The sequence below is a fragment of the Condylostylus longicornis genome, unplaced genomic scaffold (assembly GCF_029603195.1).
Source record: "Condylostylus longicornis isolate FDR11 unplaced genomic scaffold, ASM2960319v2 ptg000137l, whole genome shotgun sequence".
In the NCBI taxonomy this organism is placed as follows: Eukaryota; Metazoa; Arthropoda; class Insecta; order Diptera; family Dolichopodidae; genus Condylostylus; species Condylostylus longicornis.
In genome coordinates this window covers 839,254-863,093 of record NW_026578105.1, presented here as the reverse complement: position 1 = coordinate 863,093, position 23,840 = coordinate 839,254, and the positions used below count along the sequence as shown (strand labels likewise).

At 22.8% G+C, this 23,840-nt stretch overlaps 2 protein-coding genes across 4 annotated transcripts in view; one reads left to right on the top strand and one right to left on the bottom strand.

Annotated features, from left to right (window-relative positions):
- The window catches only part of LOC129615585 (uncharacterized), a 47,240-nt gene extending 36,607 nt beyond the window's left edge, over window positions 1-10,633 (top strand). For both annotated transcript variants that reach the window (XM_055530850.1, XM_055530851.1), the window contains exons 4-8: window positions 3,997-4,618; window positions 8,707-8,907; window positions 8,997-9,074; window positions 9,224-9,472; window positions 9,572-10,633. In XM_055530850.1, the coding sequence (XP_055386825.1) occupies window positions 3,997-4,618; window positions 8,707-8,907; window positions 8,997-9,074; window positions 9,224-9,472; window positions 9,572-9,862 (1,441 nt within the window). In that variant the 3' untranslated portion in view covers window positions 9,863-10,633. The remainder of the gene's footprint in view (window positions 1-3,996; window positions 4,619-8,706; window positions 8,908-8,996; window positions 9,075-9,223; window positions 9,473-9,571) is intronic.
- Window positions 10,634-11,770: 1,137 nt separating this feature from the next.
- On the bottom strand, window positions 11,771-21,818 carry LOC129615586 (glycerol kinase). 2 transcript variants are annotated; one of them, XM_055530853.1, is made up of 11 exons: window positions 21,664-21,818; window positions 14,539-14,616; window positions 14,105-14,453; window positions 13,915-14,042; window positions 13,722-13,820; window positions 13,545-13,661; window positions 13,373-13,483; window positions 13,060-13,316; window positions 12,798-13,003; window positions 12,634-12,730; window positions 11,771-12,566 (listed from the first exon to the last, which is right to left on the bottom strand). In XM_055530853.1, the coding sequence occupies exons 2-11, from the start codon at window positions 14,605-14,607 to the stop codon at window positions 12,338-12,340; spliced, it is 1,662 nt and encodes a 553-aa protein (XP_055386828.1). In that variant the 5' UTR covers window positions 14,608-14,616; window positions 21,664-21,818; the 3' UTR covers window positions 11,771-12,337. The 2 variants fall into 2 exon arrangements, with proteins under 2 accessions (XP_055386828.1, XP_055386827.1); XM_055530852.1 differs by lacking the exon at window positions 21,664-21,818 and adding an exon at window positions 14,826-15,298.
- Window positions 21,819-23,840: the final 2,022 nt, after the last annotated feature.

Here is a 23,840-nt window from a genome sequence, read left to right as displayed (position 1 = left end):
CAGAAAAATTAAAAATGAAAAAAAAAGGATATAAAGAGGAAAAATAGAATTTTATCGGCCCACTAAAGTATCATAAAAATGAACCTCTTGCGTATTACGTACATATTAAATGCTTACATTAATAAGTATGCATATATATGTACGTATACATATATTGCACAGGTACATATTATATTTGTATATATGTATAGAAAAAATGAAACTAAGTGAATAAAAAGGTACAAAAGAAATAGGATTCATTTATTATTTTTGCTTTTTCCTCTTGTTCTTTCTCTTCCCGTTTAATAGGAATAGAATTTCATTTTTATACTACATATTATATTCTATATTTATATTAGGGACTATCACATTTATTTAATTATTCTTATCATTTCACATATGTATGTACATAATATGTTCATGTTCATTTTCTTATCATCGGGTATACCAAAAAAATTATTATTATTATTATTATTATTATACATGAATTTTCTTGTGAAAAACGAAAGGAAACCAATTAAAAGTGAAGAATTCATGTTATACTCTAAACAATTTAGAAAATATAATATACGAAAGGAAGCCAATTAATGTCAAGAATTGACACTCTTCCATATATACATTTCGTATATGTATATGTATAACACATAATAATATTGTGTTAAAAGGTCAAATTACATTTAAATCTTTCGAAAAGTGAAGCATATTAATTTTATGAGAAAAAAAAAGTATAAAATGTTATACAAAATAATGTGTTAAAAGTTAAAAATAAGTTAAAAGATTGGTTCTTTAAAAAAAAGGCGAGAATGAATTTTTTAATTAACTGATATACACACGAAAATATATAGTATTATAATATATGGTTAGTGTTATAAAATGTTATAAAATGTTCAAAAAATATTTGCATTTAAATAAAAATTAAGAATTACCATTTCATACTAAGATACCATAACAATATTTTACTAACCACTGACTTCAAAATTACATTGATATTCTACTAATACACAATTCAACTTATAAGTCAACTGTATATGACTGCAATTTCGAACTCTTGTCATGTTGAAATTAAAATTTTAGATTCCATTGTCACTCTTTATATTATTAATATTCCTAAAATTAAATCGATGGCAAAAAAAAACTGCTTAAATTCGATTTGATACTTAGTTCAAAAATGCCAATTCCAAATTTTCTATAAACAAATTTATATTCTGGAAAAATTTAGCTAATACATACTCTATATTTTTAATTTACCATTAAAAGAAATTTTAAAGTAGAATATTACAAATTTTTTAAAAACTTAATCTAAACTTTAAGCTCCTGGAGGATTTTCTTTTAATGGTTTTATCAACATAACATTCTAAAGGCAGAAATGTTCAATTACCATTAAATTTTATTTTAAATTATTCCGATACTAATAAATTCTGATCCATATTAACTTTGCAACAATTTTTTTTTTTCATCCTTATCATAAATGATGGAAATTTAATATTGCTTGACGCTCTGACTGCGTCTAAATAATTATTGTCTTGCTCTTTCGTGCAATGTTAGTTTGCATGATAGGTGATGCTTTTAAATAAGTGATGAAGTAATTCATCTAATAATAAAAAAAAACATATACCTTGAATTAATTTAATAGTAATTTAGTAATTTTTAAAAAAATTTATAGACATCATTAATTTAATTACAGTAGCATTTATGTGCACACATTCATACATTCATACTTCTTATATTGAAATCGTCAATCAAACAAACAAAACTAAATTCTATATTAATCGAAGTTCTATATATTGCATTTCAGATGTCTTTCAGAATACATGTTGCAGTATACTTCAAATCATATAAAAATCTGGGCTGAATTCAATTAAAAATTCAATAAAGTTTCCATTAACGGTATCAATAAATATCTTTCTCTAACACATTGATACAAAAATTCTCTATTATTATTTTACTTTAAATGTCATATCATTTTGCAAATATCTTGGAAACATAATGGTTACATATCCTTCTTGTATTATATTGTTACGTTAGGCATATATATATATATATGTACATATATGACAATTCATTTATTTTTAATGTGACACATATACCACCTTTTTTTTTTAATTCTTCACTTTTTTTTTTTTTACAAATTCCTTTAATCGGATTTGTGGAAATAAATTTTGAACTAAAAAGTTATATTTTTACCTTTTTGATAGTTTGCCAAGAAAATTATATTTAAAACACAAAAAAAAAAAAAATTACATTTTCTTAGAATTATTAAATTCACAAAAGTGTCATAAATTAACCACTTTCAAACAAAAAAAAAAAAAATTATTTTTTATAATTCAAGTGAAAATTTAATTTAATTGAAACCCTTTTGTATATAAAAACAAAAAATTTTTTTTTCTCACAAAATTTTATAAAATGCTTTTATGCTTTTATTTCGTAATAAAATATTGTAGCGACAGCCACAAAAATGAATTTAATTTTTATAGTACTTAAAGGTGAAATATAGGCACTTATACTCGGTAAACGTGCTATATAACAACAATTTTTTTATGAAGCTTATAAAGAAACTCTTTGTGAGGCTTATAAAAGAACTTTTTTACATAAGAAAAATTAAATTTCGTAAATTTATTATAAATAGCAATAAAATATTAAATTAAATATTTCGTATTTAACTAAAATATATAATATAAATATATTTCTTTTATATATAATGCTTCACCTTTTATAATGTCATTTTAGATATTCTTGAATTAAAATAATATTCCTAGTGTACTTGAATGATGAGGAGAATATGAGAAGGCATCAGTCCACCTCTTGGGAGAGTATGATGTCCCGCTTTCAGAAGGAAGCACAATAGATAAATGCTTATACGCGATCGCAATGCATTCTTATCCCGGTTGTACAAATTTACAATCTATTGTACTGAATCCCTAATGTCCATATTGTTGTATAACTTTATTATTATACAATTCAACAAATACCACTTAATAACCTGAATTTTTTAGTTATAAACAAATGAAAAAAATTGTCTTAAAAAATATACATTGTAATAAACGTATAGACTTAAATTCGCTATATTGAAAATTCAATTTATTAAATAATTCAAGTTGTTGTAATTCTGAAACTTGCATATTTTGATGATAGCCCCATTAATTTAAATTAGATGTCATAAATATATTAAAATTAAATTCAAATAATCATTTTCATATTTCTATAAATTTAATTTACTGTGATATTAAAATTTTACTAACATTGTATTAATATATTTATATTGTATGTTTTTTACTTAAATAAATATTGTATTCAGCAATTGATACTCAAATATACTCAAATAGTAGTAATTCATATTATCACAGAATTTTAAATACATACTAGGGTTGTTTTATATACAAATGTTAAATACATACTAGGGTTATTTCATTCTTTATGTACAGGAATTCAACATATTATCATAGATAATAACATATTTATAGGTATACATATTTGTGTATATATATTATATATATTTTTTTTTAACGAAGATAAAATTACAGTATATGTATGTACATATTATTTTACAATATTTCTGCAATATGATGATTATATCTTAATATATCAAAAAATCAAATATCATAAAAATCCAATTAATTAGAATTTATAAAATATACATATATACATATATTAGAGAAAATGAAGGTTAAATCACTTACAAGGTTTTATCATGTAACAAAATATTATTATCCTTGACTTTATGACGATTTTAATTATATTCTTCTAAGAAATTTTCAAAGTAAATTTTAATTTTAAGAAAACAATTTTATCAAATTTCTTATTTTAAATAATATTATTTTTTATCATATAATATTCATGTAGTAAATTGTTTATTATTTGAAAATTTTTCGAAAATTAAAATTTCAATTTAAAATTAAATGCAAACTTTGAATAAATTTACTTGATTCGTAACAGATTATTTCAACGTATAAGCAGTTTTTCCTTTAAATCTTATATATTTCTAAAACATTTTAAATTTATTACTTATTATATTTTCAGAAATCATATTCCACATAGATCAACATCATCAAGTTTTGAAAATATATCACCATCAGGAGGTGAAAATATTATTGATGAAATACCAATATCATCGTCATCATCATCATCGTTATCATCAAACAGCAACAATAATAATAATAATTATAATAATAATAATATAGTGGATTATAGTATTCGTGATAATGATTTTAAAGGACATGATCTTATCGATAATATTATGTATATATATTATGGATCACAAAAATCAATTCGTAATGGTATTGGTAGTTCAATTGTTATTGGTGGATCAGTATTGGCATTAGCTGCACAAATCTTATGTTTAATATTAATGATATTACGTAATAGACGTTTGAGACGTCAGAATGCATTATTTTCAATATTTTTCAATTTTGTATTTACGCTATTAATTGCAAATTTAATATTTGTATTAGGTGTACAAGCAACACGTAGTGAATTTCGTTGTGGTGTTATTGCAATTTTATTACATTATTTTCATTTAAGTACAACAATATGGGGTCTAATATATATATATATTATATATGATTATATAGTTAATGATTGTGGTATTAATTTAAAATATAATTATTTTATGGCATATGGTGCACCAGCTATATACGTATTGGTAAGTTTTAAAATTATAACATATAATAAAAATATTATGAATTTTTTAATTAAACTACAAATATTTGTATTAATCCATTTCTACTATAAAACTGTAGCAACTCAAAAAAAAAAATACTATTTTCCAATTAAACATGAGAATTTTTGAGCCTCATATTATAGAAAAAAGTTGTAATTTTTTAACTTAGTTTTAAGTAGAAAATAAATTAGTCTTATTTAATAATTTTAATAAAATATAGGTCGTTACTTTTAAATTTCAATCTACAGATTTGTAAAATATATTCTTAAATAATCCTTTTTTAATAAAATGTGGATACATCTATTAAAATTTAAATATTTATTAAATTTTTCATAATTCAAATTTCAATATTATGAAAGTAAGGAAAAAAATTTAAAATATTGCAAAATTTAACAGGATATGTGAATGAACTTATTAAAATATTTTTATAATTATATTCATGATTCATAAAATATTTCTATTAAATTATGCACATCATTTTATGTTTAAAATGTAAATGAATGCGAAAAATATAAATACGCATACAATAATTTTAATATTGGTTTCGTAAGAGGAATACAAAAATATTATGTAAGATTCAATGAATAATTTTTTTATTTTTATTAAATATTTATGAGCTTATAAAAGCGTAATGTTCAATCATTCAAATATTCAATCAATGATCAAAAATATCAATGGTGGGGTGGGTGTATTCGTAAAAAATACTTATTCGTATTCAAATATTACAAATTATAGTCTTGAATCTGCTGATATTTTAAAAATTGATTGTAAAATTAATGATATCTCTCTTTCTTTTATGTGTGTATACAGGCTACACAGTTCTTCAGTTAATGTATTTCTTAATGAATTCAATAATTTGCTTTTAAATATAAATTCTTCTAATTTGATAATTGTTGGTGACTTCAATTTAGACTCTTTAAGCAATACAGAAAATGTTGATTATTATCTTTCAATTTTAGCCGATAACGGACTGTTTTCTTTTGTTAATGAACCTACTAGAATTAGTTCTGGGTCTTGTTTAGATCATATTCATGCTCGTTTTGGTGTTATTCCTTTGGAGTCGTGTGAAAAGGGTGTGTTTAATTTTGAAATTACAGATCACTGCATGACTGGACTACTTGTTAAGTCTTTAAAGGTTGATAAAGCAAATAACACTCCTATTACTGCTTCCATTACAAAAATAGATTATAATAGACTAAATAACATGCTTCTGTTTGAATTTTGGGATGCTGTTTACAATGAATCAAATGCTAGTTCGGCATACAATAAATTCATTGAAATTTTAAGCAGCTATATTTCCCAATGTACATTTAGCGTTAGACCAAGTGTGAAAAATAAAAAGTTAAAACCTTGGATGAATGATGTCTTGTTGAGAAAAGTAAAATTGAAAAACAAATTAAGAGTTAAGTTATATAAGCACCATTCTAATGTGAAATTGAAAAAGCGCTATAATAAGCTGTGTAAGGTAATTAAGAAAGATATTGCGGAATGCCGAGATAGATTTTATCATAATGAATTTATCAGATGTAATGGTGACATAAAGAACGAGTGGAGGCTAGTTAATAACTTGCTCAACAAGAACTCGAGTAATAATAAGAAATTGGAATTGATGAATAATGGACTATTGTTAACAGATGAGTTTCTAATTGCTAATGAGTTCAATAATCATTTTTCTTCAGTTGCTGTAAAATTGTCTTCTGGTCTGGGTTCTAATAATGATTACAGTACAATGGAAGTAAATAGTATGCGTAACAGCTTCGTTTTTGATAGCTTTTCGGCTCTTGAGCTTCTCCAAATTATCCGGTCTCTAAGTAATTCAAACTCTGTAGGGATTGATAATATTTCCAATAAATTGTTAAAGGAAATTGCTTTTAATATTATAGATGTTCTAGCTTATATTTTCAATTTTAGTGTTCTTTCGGGCGTTTTTCCTGACCAGTTAAAATCTGCGGTTGTAATTCCACTCTTTAAAAAAGGCGATAAATCTGTCACAAATAATTACAGGCCTATTTCCTTACTTCCTACAATTTCTAAAATTTTTGAAAAAGCCATAAAAGTTAGAACTTTAAAATACTTAAATGAATTGAACTTTTTTAGTTCGAAACAGTTTGGCTTTAAAAAAGGTGTATCAACTGAAGATGCGTTATTAAATTTTTGCTCGTTTATAAATGAAGGCCTAGATAACAAGCGAAATTGTGCGGGTCTGTTTGTTGATGTTACTAAGGCTTTTGACATGGTGAATCATGAAATTCTTTTAAATAAATTATTTGCGCTAGGTTTTCGTGGTTTTATGTTTGATTGGTTTAAGTCTTACTTGGAATGTAGAACACAAAGAGTCAAAATTGGTAGCAAACTAAGTAGTATTCAGTATATTAGGTTGGGAGTTCCACAAGGATCAGTTATGGGGCCTATACTATTTCTTATATATATAAATTCACTGTTTGATTTGGAATTTGAGGGTAATTTAACAGCTTTTGCTGACGATCTTGCTATTTCTTATTCTGTCAATAGTCCACTTAATTTAACTTGTGCAATCAACAAGGATCTTAGTTTATTAAGATATTGGTTCTTTCGACATAGGCTTATTGTAAGTGATAAAACTAAATTGATGTTTTTTAATCTTACACAGAAGGAACTTGTTGATATCAATCTTGTTTTTCATTCATCTAGTTGCAAAAATGTTTTTATGAATAGCTGTACTGATCATAATGATGGAAATACACATTCTGCCTATTGTAACTCCGAGTGTTTCTCAGTAGAAGTAGTCAATCAATTCAAATATTTAGGTGTATTTATTGATAGTATGTTGAATTGGTCTGTGCACACAAACGCTCTAAAATCTTATTTGCGGTCTACTTTGCGTAATTTTTATCGTTTGAGTAAAATGTGTTCGCAAAAAATTCTACTGATGCTTTATTATGGCATTTTTCATTCTAAGTTACAATATGGAATAAGTTGTTGGGGTGGTACTTATAAAAATAAAATATATCCACTATTGATTTTGCAAAAATATGTTATTAGAAAAATTTGCAACAGGCATCGTTTATTTCACAGTATGGATTTATTTAAAAATCTAAAAATTCTTCCAGTTAGACAACTTTACTATTACAGGGTTTTAAAGGTTTTTTACTTAAGAGGGGGTTATTTAAACAGTAGAGCTTCAAATCGTTATGGTTTACGTATTAATCAGAGATTTCTAGTTAATGTTCCAGTTTTTAGAACTACAAATTATCGAAACTTTTTTGACATAACTTCTGTTCGCTTGTTTAATAAACTTCCTGAACATATACGTGCTATTAGGAATTTAAACCATTTTGTTAAAAATGTAAAAAAATGGCTTTTAAATTTTGAGCATTTTGAGGTAGATAATTTGTTAAATAGTCTAGTTTGATATTATAAGTATAATATGGATATGTATAATATAAGTAAAATATAGATTTAAAAAATTCTTTAAGTTAATTATTTTTAGTTCAGTAAAGGTAAATTGAAACAAATAATTGTGGAAAATAAAAGAAAAAAAAAAAAAAAAAAAATATAATTTTATTTTAAATGCATATATCATTGTATTTTTCTATTTTTATGGAAAAATATATTAAAAATTTCAATTCATTATAAAAATATTTTATTTTTAGTATCCTTATAATAAAAAGAAGTTACCATACGGTCATAGGTTTTTTAAAGTGATAAAACAATAAAAATAATTTTATGTTCTACATTTATTAATGTTAAAATTTTCTTTCTGTTACAAAAATAAGCATTAGGATTTTTACACATAGAATAACTTTTAGGCGTATGTAGATTTTTTTTTACTTTTAAATGAACTTCCTTGGTAAACTTCTTTAAAAAATTTTATATTTTAAATATTCTAAATTAAACAAAAAGTTTTAGGAAAAATTTAAGAAACTTTCTTGTTCTACATCAAATTCTTAATCCTAAAAACAGGAGTTTTATTCTAATTTTAATTAAATACAACTTGCATATTATACAAAAATAATATTTTAACAAAAATACCTACATATATGCTTACAATATAATAAAAAAAAATTATATTTATCATATTTTATATACAGTTTTCTTGTGCAATATCAAGTTCAAGTTATGAGACTGTTGAATTCTGTTGGATGTCAGTACATCGTGGAATGATTGTCAACTTTATGATACCAATATCAGGTATTATATTAACATCAACTGTACTTGGAACCCTATGTTTAAGAGAAATCGCAACAAAACAACGTGAAGTAATAGCTGAAAGTATTGAAAATATTCTTGAGGTAAATTAAAATTAATGCAATCTTACATATAAACATTAAGCGTATACATTTAAGATTCTACAAATTATTAATATTAAAAATATTTTTAGAATGCTGCAAAATGTCATGAAATAAATAATGCTGCAACTGTTATTGAAACAGATAAATGTTGTGAAATAGAAGAAAGGGTAAATTTAATTATTATTAATACTTATTCAGAGTAAATTCAATTATTACTAATACTTATTTAATTATTACTAATACAATATGCATAAATAATTTTGTTTTCAATTTATTACAAATATAATTTATTTAACTTCTTTTTTTTTTTAATTAGGCAACTGAACCTTGCAAAAAAAATGACTTCTATGATTCAAAATTTGATTTAGGTGTTTTATCAATTGTTGATTTATCATTACAAAGTTCAGCTGACACCCAAGATTTTACAGATTTTAAAAGATCAATTAAATTCTGGTTATTTTTTCAACCAGCATTCGCATTATGCTGGTTTTTTGGTACAATTGCAATGGAAAATCGTCAAACGTATATTATGCCAATTATTTTTATAATATCATGTAATATTATGGTATGTATAAAATAATATAATATTTTACACTATCATACTATATATATATATGCAGTAAAATATAATTATAATTTTTTTTTTTATTTAATTTATTTTTAGAATTGGTATCTTTTGATAAGATCACCATATATTTGTCCAATTATTCAAGATCAAAATCAAAAAGAAAAATTTCCTGTTAATGATACAAATGAGGAATCACAACAACATGTTCAAGGAACTGATACGATACCATTATTATGTACACCAAATTCAAAATTGCAAAATCCCAAAATATCGAATATTATCGAGGATAGCATGAACGAACAAATAAATAATTTAACAGTGAATTGGGGTGATTCATTAGGTGATATATCAATTAATTTAGATTCAATTAGTACGATAAGCAGTTAAAATGGGAAATAAAAAATACTCATTATTAAAAATTTTAGATTTAACTAGAAATGATTATAAAATAAAATATTGCATTTATATACATAATACATAATGATAATACATAATAACATGCGTAGATAAAATATTAATACACAATTTACATATTTACATACATTATATATATAATTACATTTAAAAATTACCTTTATGATATTTTAAAAATATAAAAATTAACAATTTGTTGTAATCAAATAAGTAAGTTCTAAAGTAATTACAAATTTTTTTAAAATTAATATAAAATTTATTACATTTTATATATGAATGTAACCTTTGAAATTATAATTATTTATTAGATATCGTCAAAAGTGCAACTGCATTAAATTTAAAAAATGTTATTTCCATTATACACAGTTTCTTTTCTAAAAAGTGCGCGATAAAGAAATATTTTCTAGCAAAGCAGGTATGACTGTTTAAACTTTAACAGTTTAAAAAATTCATTCTAGACCTTCAATCATTTAAAGACCTTTATCTACCAGACATTAAAGTCTTTAAACTTTAAGCTATTAATAATTTATTAAAAAAGTCTATATCTAAAAAATTTTTATACAACACATTTGATGATATAAAGTACATTGTTATAATATTTAAATTTAAAAAATATTTTAAAATTAAAAATATTTTATATTGTGCTAGTACCTTGTTTTTATCGAAACTTCTTTTTTACCTTATTTTTATAAATATGTATATTTTAAAATAAACCAAAAAATTTTAATATAAGAGTTGAATTGGTATTTAACATACATAATGTAGGTATTTTATTTTTAAGTACAAAGTATTTAAGTTATACCAACTTAAAATAAAAACATAATAAAACTACAAATAAATACATAATAGTTTTACTTACCAAAAAAACACGTTTTATAAAAAATATCATTGTAAATAAACATATTAAATAAGAAAATAAAAAAATAGTAGTAAAAATTTTAGAATACAAAAAACTTTGGTAGAATAAAAACATAGAAAATTATTCAATAAATTTATAAAATAATTGTTAGCTATAAATTAATATAAAACAGAATAAATATTTACATACATGTTAGAAAAATGTTTATATATATATACATATTATAAAAAATATAAATTAAATAAAAAAAAAGTAATAAACCATAAAACAGTAATTTTCGTTGCATATACAATTCAAAATTGTATTATTAAAAAATAATATTTCAATTTACATTTCTTACCGATTAATAACTTAAGTGATTCACCTTACCTTATCATACTATTACCATTAAATAAATTGTAAATTTTGAAATTAAAGCTGACTTCACTCTAAATTTAGTTGAATACTTCCACAAAATGAGATGATAATAGATTACCTCTTGTCACAAGTTATTTCAAGAGGTACCATGAAATTAAGAAAATTCTTTACATCTTTATCGTTATTTCTTTAACTGTTATTATATCGTTGTTGCGTGTTTTGATTAGACACAGTTTCGAATGTGAAAAAATATTTTTGTGGAAATATAGACCCAAACATATCAGTTACAAGTTCTTATACACTTTGTTCTTTATGATTCGGCTCTAGGCTAGGAATAAAATTGCAAATATATATGTATATGTATTAAAGTACTTGCAAAAATTGATGAATTTCTGCCTTAATTTGAAACATATTTTTTTATGGTTCTTTTCATCTGTACCTTTCTATAATTTCAGCTATTTCCTATAGTCAGTAAATTATGAAAAACACTTCTGTATATTTGCAATAATATATGGAATCAAACTCAATAAAAAACTTTGTGAAAAAATAAACTAAAATATATTATGTATATTAAAACTTAAATTCATTAAATTGTATATAAAAAAAACAACCAATTACAAATTTTTTTACAATATGACTTTACAATTAATCAAAAAATAACATTCTTAAGTACATACATGAAATGCTAAATTGTCAACAAAAGGCCTTAAGTTTTGAAAAATTCTAGAGAGAAATTTATTTTCATTATCGAAGGAATGAATATAAATTATGTATGTAAGTATTTGAACTAGTAAATTTCAATTTTGTCTTTTGATTTTCAATAACATATAAAAAAAAAAACAAATTTTTAAGTCTTTGCAAAATATAAAATTCTCAACATAATGTTCCTTTAAGTAACTAATATTTATTTAATTTAACTATGTATTTCTTTAATTTCTAATATTAAAAAGGATTTTGTGCTTTTTTTATATAAATTAAAAAAAATTTAAAACTTATAAAGCACTAGATCGAAAACTGAATACGTTGTAAACTGATTAAATGTCATGATATAATTTTATCATCTCTGCTCTAAAAATTTTGTAAAATTTATGTAATCGTACTTGAAATCTTATATATGTACATAGCATTTTTGACAAGAATATTGAATAAATTTAATATTCTAAATAATTACTTAAATTACCAAAATCTACTTGTTTTGTAAATATTCTACGTTTGTCTTGAAAATTGATAATTTATCTAGATTTGGCATGCACTAACATCATAAACGATGTTATAATGAAAATACCAGCTGGTATTGAAGCTAATAATTTATATCTTTCTTCAGTCATAGCTCTTCTAGATTTTTGTTTCACCCAACCTAAACTACGATGAATAGCTTTCTTCCATTTTGTATAACGATGGTCACGCTCGTCATCAGTTGTTGTTGGTAAAAATGTGTCATAATAGTTATTTTCATAGTGCCTAAAATAAATTTATTCATTTTATTTAAAGTTTATTTAAATCTAAGTTTATTTAAATGATCATTTACCTTTTTCCTAAATCTAGTTTCACAGCATTAATACCATCAGCTTGTGCCGCACACATTGCTGCACCAAATGTTGTAGTATCACCTAACTGCGACCGACCTATACAATTTAAGAACATTCATCAGTTTTAAATTCACTCCTAATCTTAAAAGAATAATATACTTACAAACTGGAATACCCAAAATGTCTGCTTGCAGTTGCATTAGTAATGCATTTTCACTTAGTGGCCCATCAGCGTACAATTTGTTTAAAACAATACCACAGTCTTTTGTAATACATTCAATGATGTCACGGTTTTGAAAACAAATAGATTCTAAGGCAGCTCTGATAATGTGATTTTTAGTTGTTTGATGAGTTAAGCCACATATTGTTCTACAAAAATTATATTTGAGCAAATTTTTTCATCTTCCAATCAAAATAAAAATTACCCCCTTGCATCTTTTCTCCAATAAGGACTATATAAACCAGTAAAAGCTGGCACAAAATAAACATCTGCTGTAGAATTAACTAAATTAGCACATTTTTCAGCATCCTCAACATTTCCTAAAATTTCTAAATTATTTTGCAACCATTTTAATGCAGCCCCAGCAACTGCAACAGCACCTTCCAAAGCATAAGTACAAGGACTTTCTTTTCCCAATTTATATGCAATAGTTGTTAAAAGACCATGCTCTGAAAAAATAAGCTAAAAGCAAAAGTTATAAAATTCGTAAAAAAAAAGAAAATACAAATTGCTTTTACCTTTTCCCCAGTATTGCACAAAAGAAAACACCCTGACCTATAAGTTGACTTAGCTTGTCCTGGTTTAAAGCACATTTGGCCTAATAAATTTGCTTGTTGGTTACCTAAAATCTAGTAAAAGATAATTTTTTACTTCCACTTATAATTCAATATTTTAATTAAATTTTCTTACTCCACTTATATTAATTCCATGAATAGCGCTATTATCTTTAACTTGACCATATATTTCTGAAGAACTTCTTATTTCTGGCAACATTTTGGTATGAATTGAAAATGTTTTTGTTAAAATCTAAAACCAGCGAAAGTATGCTGTAATAAAAATGAATTTTAAGAATAATAAATATTTTACTGGATCCCAATGCAGAGTCTCAATATTCATTAATAACGTTCTAGACGCATTTGTAACATCAGTTACATGAAGTCCGCCATTTACCCCACCAGTTAAGTTCTAAATATGGGCAATATGAAGAAAAAATATTAACTACGATACTTTAGGAAGATAAGTATTGCGTTTTTTAATGAAAAATAAAAATTATACTTACCCAAACAATCCAAGAATCTACAGTGCCTGCTAAACACCTTCCCTCCCGGCAAGCTTTTTTAACTGCTGGAATATTATCTTTTAGCCATCGAATTTTAAGAGCCGAGAAATAAGGAACTATAGGCAAACCTAGAATAATAATTTTAGCTTTTGATTATCATGTTCAATATAAAATTCATTTTATTACCTACCACAAATATTTTTGAAATGATTTTTATCTTGTTCTGGAATTCTAGCTAAAATTCTATCTACCGTAACATTAGTTCTGATGTCATTCCAAGAAATTGCATTGTGTAATGGTTGACCAGTTATTTTATCCCAAACTATTGTTGTTTCTCGTTGATTTGTTATACCTATTGTAACTATTTCGCTTACATGACGGTCTAAATCAGTAAGTCTTTTACAAACCTTCTCCGTACAAGTATGAATAGCTTCAATAATATCAATTGGATTAATTTCAAACCAACCATCTTGTGGTATTAGAACTTTTAGTTCTACTTTGTCAGAGATCAATTCTTTAAAATCTGGCGTTGTATAAACCTTAACAAAATTTTTAAAATTGATTTTTATTTAATTATTTAAAACTTTATGTTATGTAACATTACATATTATATTTTCAACTTACCGAAAATGATACATGGTTAGTTCCTGCATTTATTACACCAATTAAATCCGTTTGGTTACCGGCAGACATGGAAATAGCCTGAAAATTAATATAAAAAAGAAAATATAACATTATAAGAAAAAGTTAAAGCTTTCAATAGTTTATCAATAAAATTGTTATCTAAGAAACGAAATATTCTGAACTTCTGATAACATTGATATAAAACATGACAGGTATTTCGAAGATAAAATTATAATTAGAATTTGAACTTTTTTTATTGTTAACTTATAAAAATTTATACTTTGAACCTTTTCTGATGATTCTAATAGTTCCCACGCTTGTATCATACTTTGAGACGGTAGTCTTTTGCGAGGTGTTACTGGTGCTTCAGACATTTTATTTCCTTATTTTTTTTTAAACAAATCAAATTTTCTAAACAGGATTTATTTTTCTCGAATTGCTTTCTTGAATTTATCGAAAATTTAATTATTCGGTTTTATCGCAAAATAAGCAACTTTAAATATGTATTTTTTTCTTCTCTTTTTGTTTTTTTTATGTTGGTGATATAACAATTCTCCAGTATAAAAACTTATAGCACGTTGCAAAGTACAATAACATAAGCGGTCAATTAAACAGAAAATACTGACTATGATCAAATCTTGACCAATTGATTTAATCAATCATTCTACTACTCTAAGTATTGATAAGAATTTAAAAAAAAAATTATTTACACTCAGTTTTATTTATTATCAAAAAAATATAAACACTTTGGATTTGGATTTTGTTATTCACCACGAAAACATTTCAAATTCAACAAAGTTAAAAAAAAATGTTAAAATGTCAAATCTCCAGTCAAAAACATCAGTGGAATATCGGTCAGTAAAAAGTACTAGATATGTTATGTACGTTTAGTACAAAATGATGAAAAATTTTTTATATTAAAATTAACTTAAAAAAATTAATGTCAAATAAATTTTAATTAATAATATTTTTATTTTTAAAAAATTTTATTATCAAAAGCAACCGAAATATTTTACATACTTATCACAATGCGCAATATTAACGTATTGATATCTGCTAGGTTAAGACGACCAAGACAAAAATTTAATAGAGCTTGCCGCATTCAAAAAATATTTTTATTAGTACGAGTATGTATTTTTCTTCTTATTTTTTATAATTGCAAGACACGGAAAGAGAAAACAGTTTGCCTCATGTGCAATTTATCAAGTTTTTTCTGCATAAAGAACAAATTATGATGTTGGTCGATAAAATGATTCCAATATACTTTTGACACATCTTTTTTATGTAGGAGTTGATTTGAATATATAATTATTAATAACTTACGATCATTTATAAGGAGAGATAAGTAAGCATTGTAATAGAATTTTAAGAATTCCCTCTTTTTTTAAAACAAATACTAAACATTAATAAAGCTTTAGTATTTTCATTATGCATGTTTATTCGTTTTTTCCTTATGTGCATATGTAAATGATTACGGATGTTTGCAAATATAAAAATATACCTATAAAAGTTTTCAAAAATTGGTAAAATATGCTTGTAAATAGGTATACCCGAATGTTATCAATCTCGTATTATAGCTAAATTATTAAGTAAATGCTAAACTTTAGATATTGAATTTTTTGATTAGTCAATTACTTAAATATTTATGCAGATGTTAGTAAAATTGAAATATAAATTATGACTACACTTAACTTGCATTTCAGTAAAATATATTTCTGAAACTAAAAATACTTGCATGGATTTTACGATAATAACATCAATTTATTAATTAGCGCCTTTTAACCTATTGAACTAAAGACTTGACAGCAATCAATATGCATATAAATGTATGTACAAACAATACGCCACTTCTTATTAATTATAATTTCATAGCCATATTCGCTATAAAAAAACGGAGAGGTTAAAAAAATGTCAAATTAATACTAATTTTAAATTTTTCTACTAATTTTTACTAAATAAAAATATTTAAATTATTAATTTCCACATACATATGTACATATTATTATTTTTTTTTTTTGGCAAATAAAATATTGGAAATTTTACAAAATATTTAAAAAATTTGATTTATTTTACGTTATTTTCTTTTTTCCTACGTAACGTCTAAAGTATATGTATGTATATATGTATAAATTCATATGATATTATAATTTATATATATATATAAATATATGTATGTACAACTATATAAAATCCTTTACATACAAATAATACTAATTTTATTTTAAAATAGTTTGGAAGGTCAAATAGCTTTTGTATGAGGTATTAATTAAAAAATTATAATATATATATACATATACATACATATATTTTTTTTTTTCAAAATACATACTCCGAAAAAAAATTACCAGAAATGAAATTTGAATTATGTGTTACGACATTTATTACGACAGATTGTTATACAATAGTTTGTTTGTGGAGCAGTTGTCCACACTTGTGCTAATTAAAATCGACTTGCATACACACACTCCCTTATTTTTCAACTAAATTGTTGAAATATTCGGTTAAAACAAACTTTTACAGAAAAATTACAGTTGTAACTTTGCTTCACTCCTTTTTTATCTTTAAAAACAACTTAAATAACAACAATATGGAAGGTAATCAAATCATAATACTTATACTAGGTATAATTTTATTTATAAGCAATGAATGATATTTACATAACCATTGTGTATAAATAAATGTTCAAATAAAATAATATATCAAATTGCCATTTTAAGGATATTTAAATTAATCTTGGAACATATTTTGAAATTTGGAAAAATTAAAATAAAAAATTGTATTTATTCTGAATGTTTTTGTTATCTACATTTTGTTACAATTCCAAAATATTTTCCAAATTATAAAAGAAAATTTGCAGGGCTCATAACTTTATACATAAAGAAGGGAAAGGCTTTGACGTTTTCGGAAAATATGTTTTTTTTTTTATTTCAAAAGCGCGCTTAACAAAAAAAAAATTTTAAAGTAGTCAAAGTTCAAGTAAATACAACAAGAAATTTTCTAGATAAATTTATAATTAATTTATTTTAAAAAAAATGCCGAAAAAAGAAGAAAAAAAAAAAACTAAAATAAAATATTGCAAACGGTAGACGCTTTTTATAAAATATTTTCAAGAGCAAGGGTATAAAATGATAAAAAGCGGCAAATCGTCATCATTGCACAATTGAAATTCAAAATGGTAATGAATGAAATAAAAATAAAAAATTTTCGAAGCTTTTAAAATAAATTTTATTTTATTTTTTCTTGTGTTGTGTTTCAAAATTTATTATGTAAATTTTATATTATTATATGATAATATACGTAAGTTCATTTATCCATAAATAAATGGTGAGATCGTTATAAAAAAATAAACTAATTTGTTTAAACATATCTAAAAGTTTTTTGAAAATAAAGTAAATAATCCTTATTTTTATAAACTAGTAAATGAATCGGGAAATTTCTTTTAAGGAAATTTCAAGATTAATTATAAGAATTAAGGTATGTATATTAAGTTTTAAATATAAGCAAACATGAAATTCAAAATGAAGATTACAATATGTACTCATACATACGAGTATATTAAATGTAGTAAAATTTTACATAACAATTGAAAATATTTAATTATAGTTTTTATTTTATTTAACTCAATAGATCTACTTGTCTGTCAAAGTTAAGTTTATAATTTCTAAAAGTTAATAATCAAATTAGAGAATGTTGTGTCATTTTATTACTTTCTTTTAAATATGCAATTAAATAAAAATTAAAACAAAAAACTTTTAAGTATTAGGCCCTAATTATGATATTTAAATAAGTATACTTACATACATATATTATATAAGGCAAACATTGCAAAGTATAATTAAATGGAATATTTGAATAATTTAAAAGGTTTAATTATTTAATTTTATTTGTTTTTAGAAATGCAAGTCTTCATTACAAGCCCAGTTTTATTAAAAACAAATAAATTATAATTTTAATAAGAATTTTTTTAATATAAGTAACAATTATGAAAAAAAAAACAAATACACAATTCTCTAATTTTTATTACATTTTTATTGAAAACTGTAAGATTATATAAGCTTAAATATACTCATAATATTAAGTAAATTGCATTGTAAATTGCATGTAAAGTAATAAAATACTTGAAGTTATCATGATCTATATTTGCGATAGAAATTCAAGGTTACAAAAACACAATAATCCTCATAAGTAAATATTAAATTATAAAATGTTTATTGTAATAAATTCTATTTTAATCTTCAATATATATTAGTTATTACGATTTTATTTACTTTATATTTCAATTCGACAAAAACGTTCAACAAATCATTCACACTATGAGTTGCAGTAAAATTAAATTTTTATATTACTAACTCATATTATTGAAAACAAAAAGGATTCAAACACAAACGATTTACATACGTACATATGTACATATGTATAAACAAACAATATTATTTATTAAGTGTACCTAACATTTATTTAAAAATGTACATATACATAACGTAAAAATAATTTTGACGAGAAAATAGTTGGCCGAACTCAGTAGAATTCACTTTGACTACAAAAAAAATAAATTTTGAAAAGTCAAGAAATATAAAATTCACATTACCGCTTGTATTTATATATTATACGCGCTTCAATTTCCGCAATCTTTTCTCTATCATTTATTCCGACCTTGAATTTTTGTATATAAGGTTGAATATAATATGTATCCGTTTTAGAGTAAGCTTAAACGGATACATATTATATTATTATTTATAGGTATGCTTATACATATATTAAAAAAGTAACGTAAAACGTATTATAATACACTTGTCAAAATATACGTTAATTCATAGAGGGCAGTATAAATGACTAAATTGCATTTTTAAATGTAATGCAAATTACTTTAGCATAAACGTAAAATAAGAAAAATATTATATTGAAAAAAATATTCTGTATTTTATCGAAGCTTTCTTTAAAAAGTAAAAGTACAATGATCCCTTATAAAGTTAATTGATGTAACATATTTCTTTCAAATCAAGAAAATAAACATACTCGTACAAATACATACACACACATTTATCAGTAAAAAAAACTTTAAAGGAAAACCTCTAATCATAAATTTTTTTTTGTAAAATGTCAATATTAAAGTAATCACGTGTTTTTAATTGTTGCCAAATTGTCCGAACAATAAAATTTTCCTTCAATGAATTTTTTTTTTCTTTTTATAACTATTTTGTATTTTTGATTTTATATTATTTATTGCAAATTCTATTTCAGTTACTCTGACTATTTTTAACATAAAATTTTTCTTTGAAAATAGAAAATATAATATTTGCTGTCAGACAAGTATATAAATGTATGTATATATTTAAATTGACAGTAGATATATGTATGTATAAAATCAAAAATAACCAAAAACATTCGATTTAAAATAATGTCATCCAAAACAACAAACTCAACAATAACAATAATAATGAAGAAAAAAAAATTATATGACACCTGTTTGACCAAAATTAAATTCACAATATACATATGTACCTACATACGTAAGTACATAAATGATATCACACAAGGCACATTGAAACAATTATAGAGCAGATGCAAAGAATAACGTTTACGGTTCTCAATAATATATAATTATAATTTATTAACGTTAAACGATATTGTCACAAGTTATATCTACTTATGTATGTACATAAGTATAATGTATAACACATTAAATTAAATAATAAAATAAGTAAAAAAATTATTTTTTTAAGAAAATTTTTAATTTTAATTATACATGTGTATGTATGTAGGTGCACTTGAAAATATCAGTGGGTAGGTAGCTTATTTTTTTATTTTATTATTTTATAAAAAAAAATTCATATAATATGGTAATAATTAAAAGGAAATTTGTTTTAACCTTCACCTAAGACGGATAATGAGATTATAAGGAATACATAAATATATAAAATATGTATATGTAAATATTTGCACTAAGTATAAGAAAATATGTAAATAAAAATTGCATATAAAAATATTTGAAATAAAATTTTACAATTGAATACTATGTACACACATATGTACGAGAGGTATGTATATATACAAGAGGTAAATAAATTTCTTTAATTTTGCAATAATAAAATTTTTTTGGTTAATCTTCTGTAAATTTTTTATGGATACTTTTCATACATATGTTATCTAAATTACAATATACATTGGTATGATAAAATTGAATATTTTGAGTGAATTGATAATAAATCGCAATTTGCTATACAACTATACATACATATCCATACATATTGCATAATATTTATGAAAATTTTTCATATAATTTTTTTGCCAAAATATTTAGGGAAAAAACCCATATAAAGATTACTAAATGTATAATATGTATGTATGTACATTTATATTAAAATTTAATCACTTTATTACTTTGTCACGTATTTTATTACTTTATACTCCTACACCTGTAAATGCTTATCGCATGTAAATATATTATGTATTTTGATAAAATTATAATTTGATTTTTGCACATCATTTCAATAATACTTAAAAATATTTAAGTATATCAGTATGGATAAAAGTATGTATATTATACCTATATATACATTTTGTATATATATAACGGTTTAAACGGATGGTTAACGTAACTGGTTCATATATGAGTATTATTCACAATAATTAAAGTAATTGAAATTTTCTAATACTTTAATACCTATAGGTAATTAATTATATTTTAAATAATTACTAATTACTTACATAGGTAATTACTAATTACTTATAGGAATTTTAAATAATTTTACATTGAGTTCAACTAATTGATCGTTTTACTTAGTATCATTGTTTCTTAATATGTCCAAATGTAAATTTAACATCAACTTAACTAATTCAGGCATATACATATACATTAATATTTTCAATTAATAAAAGTCGCGTTAGATTTGTGTTTAAGCTCGTATATAACATTAATTTTTTACTATTAAACACGCTTATTGTTATCATCCTAAAACTAGTATACCTGCATTATTTTGGAATTCATTAGCAAGTTTAGATTATCAGCAATTTCTAATTTTTATTTGAATTCATTTTTTTCAAGTTAGAAATTGTAATTTTTTATTGAAATTCATAAATTATTCGTTAAAACGTTTTAATTTCATCTTATTTCGATTCACTCACCTAAAATTTTTAATTCCCACTCTTTAAGATAAAATTCCGCGAATTTCAATAATAATTTGAATATTTCTATTTATTTTATTTCTTTTATTTAACACTTTTTTATTTCAGGTATAATAACCAGTTGAGGAAAAAAAAATTGCCGAATAAAAAAATCAAAACAAATTATAGTTTCAAATTTTATCAAATTTGCATTTTATTTAAGTTATTTATTTACTTTAAAAAAAAAACACAATACAGAATCTCATTAAAAATTTTATTCAAAAACTTTCTCTTAGAAATAAGGTATATTGTATTTTAAAAGAGATTTTAAAAAAACAAAACACGTGAATAAATAAAATAAACGCTATTTTTTATATTTATCTTCTTTTTTCTTTTTTATTAAGCTTTTTTAGTTACCGCAGCACAATTAAAACCATCTAATATGAACGATTATTAATTTAATACTAAACAATTAAGAAAAACAAAAAATAAGTATGTATGAAAAAAAACCCCAATAACAAAAATAAAAGAACGTGTATCGAGTTGAATTTTTTAGAAAAAAAAAAAAGAGACAAACAAAATGAAGCAAAAATATTACACGTAAGAAGAATTAAATGTTTTTGTTTATTTTTTATTCTTCTTTTATTTAACTTCATTCATTTTGCTATATTAAAGCTTGCAATCGTAAACCCATAAATTTTGTATACGATTCTTATCATCATTATGAACTTTACAACAAAAGAAGCAAATCGAAAAACATTCGAGAGAACAGTGTATTTTTTAAAAACTTGTTGCTATTCAATTGAACGGTACAATCTTAGGGTATCATTTTTTTTTTAAACTAAATACTACAACTTCAAAATTGTATTAATACGAAATCTAGATATAAATCAGTTTATGAGTTATAATTGCTGAATTGCTGAATACATTATTACTACAATTTTGAAATCATTGATAACATTTGCAAAGTTATTGCAGTTGAATACTATAAGTTCAAAATTGAATTAAAATTTGTTTCGTAATTGCTTAAGCTATATTAAAAATAAAATATGAATTGAGCCAGATTAAAAAACTCTTAATTCGAATTATACATTTTTACTGAACAATTTAGGAAGTGTTACTTATTAAGTGAATTAAGTATGTAGTAATTTTAAAATTACTACTTTAATACAATTTCGATGACGATTCTGTGTCTTAAGACAATAAAATCATAAACATGTGTATATGTATATTTTATATTAATTCTGCAATATTTTTATATTAATTCTGCAAACTGAATTTTTGATTTCGTATTAAATTGCAGTATTATTATGCATAAATTAATATTTTTCAAATGATACTTAATTTATAATTTATTAAAGAAAATTACTATTAATATTATGTACTTTAGAAATTACAATCTGTACAGAAGGTCGCATAATTATATGAATTAAAATTACAAAATATTTTGTTTATGCTAATACATGTAATATTCATAAATAAAAAATTAAATCTATAAATAAAAAACAAGTTACTCTTTTTAAAAGTTATTTAAAAAAAAAAGAACAAATAAATAAATAGTACAATAATTTGTAATTTAGTTCAATAACCATAACATAATTTCCAAATAGATATTGTATATGTGTACATGTATATGTTACATAAACTTGCAAAGTAAGTATATAGTAATAGATAACATGTAAAGTAACCAATACAGGTTTTCTCATAAACTTAATTTAGAAATTCTAAATATGTTATAATTATAAATAACCAAATAATTCATTATATTTAAAATAAAAATAATCTGTTTGTGATGTATACATATTAGATTTGATAATTTTATCAATCAAAATGCATATGTTACGGTGATACTAAAATACGATAAATAAAAATTGTTGTTTTAAATCTTTGCATATTAGATGTTAGTTCTCTCTTTTATACACATATTATTATCGTGAAACAAATCTCTTTTCAATGTAAATTTTAGATGTTTACCAATCTATACAAATGTAAAATTAATCTGCAATTCACTTTATTCGTCAATAATTAACATTGTACATTTGTATGTATATTGTTTTACAAGTATTGTTGCAATTAAATCTACATTTAATATGTCTGAAAGTAATTATGTGAAAAAAATCTTGTCTTTTACATAAACGCAAATTAATCTGCAATGCTTTTTATTCAGGATTACAGTACTTTTATGAAATTCATTCGTT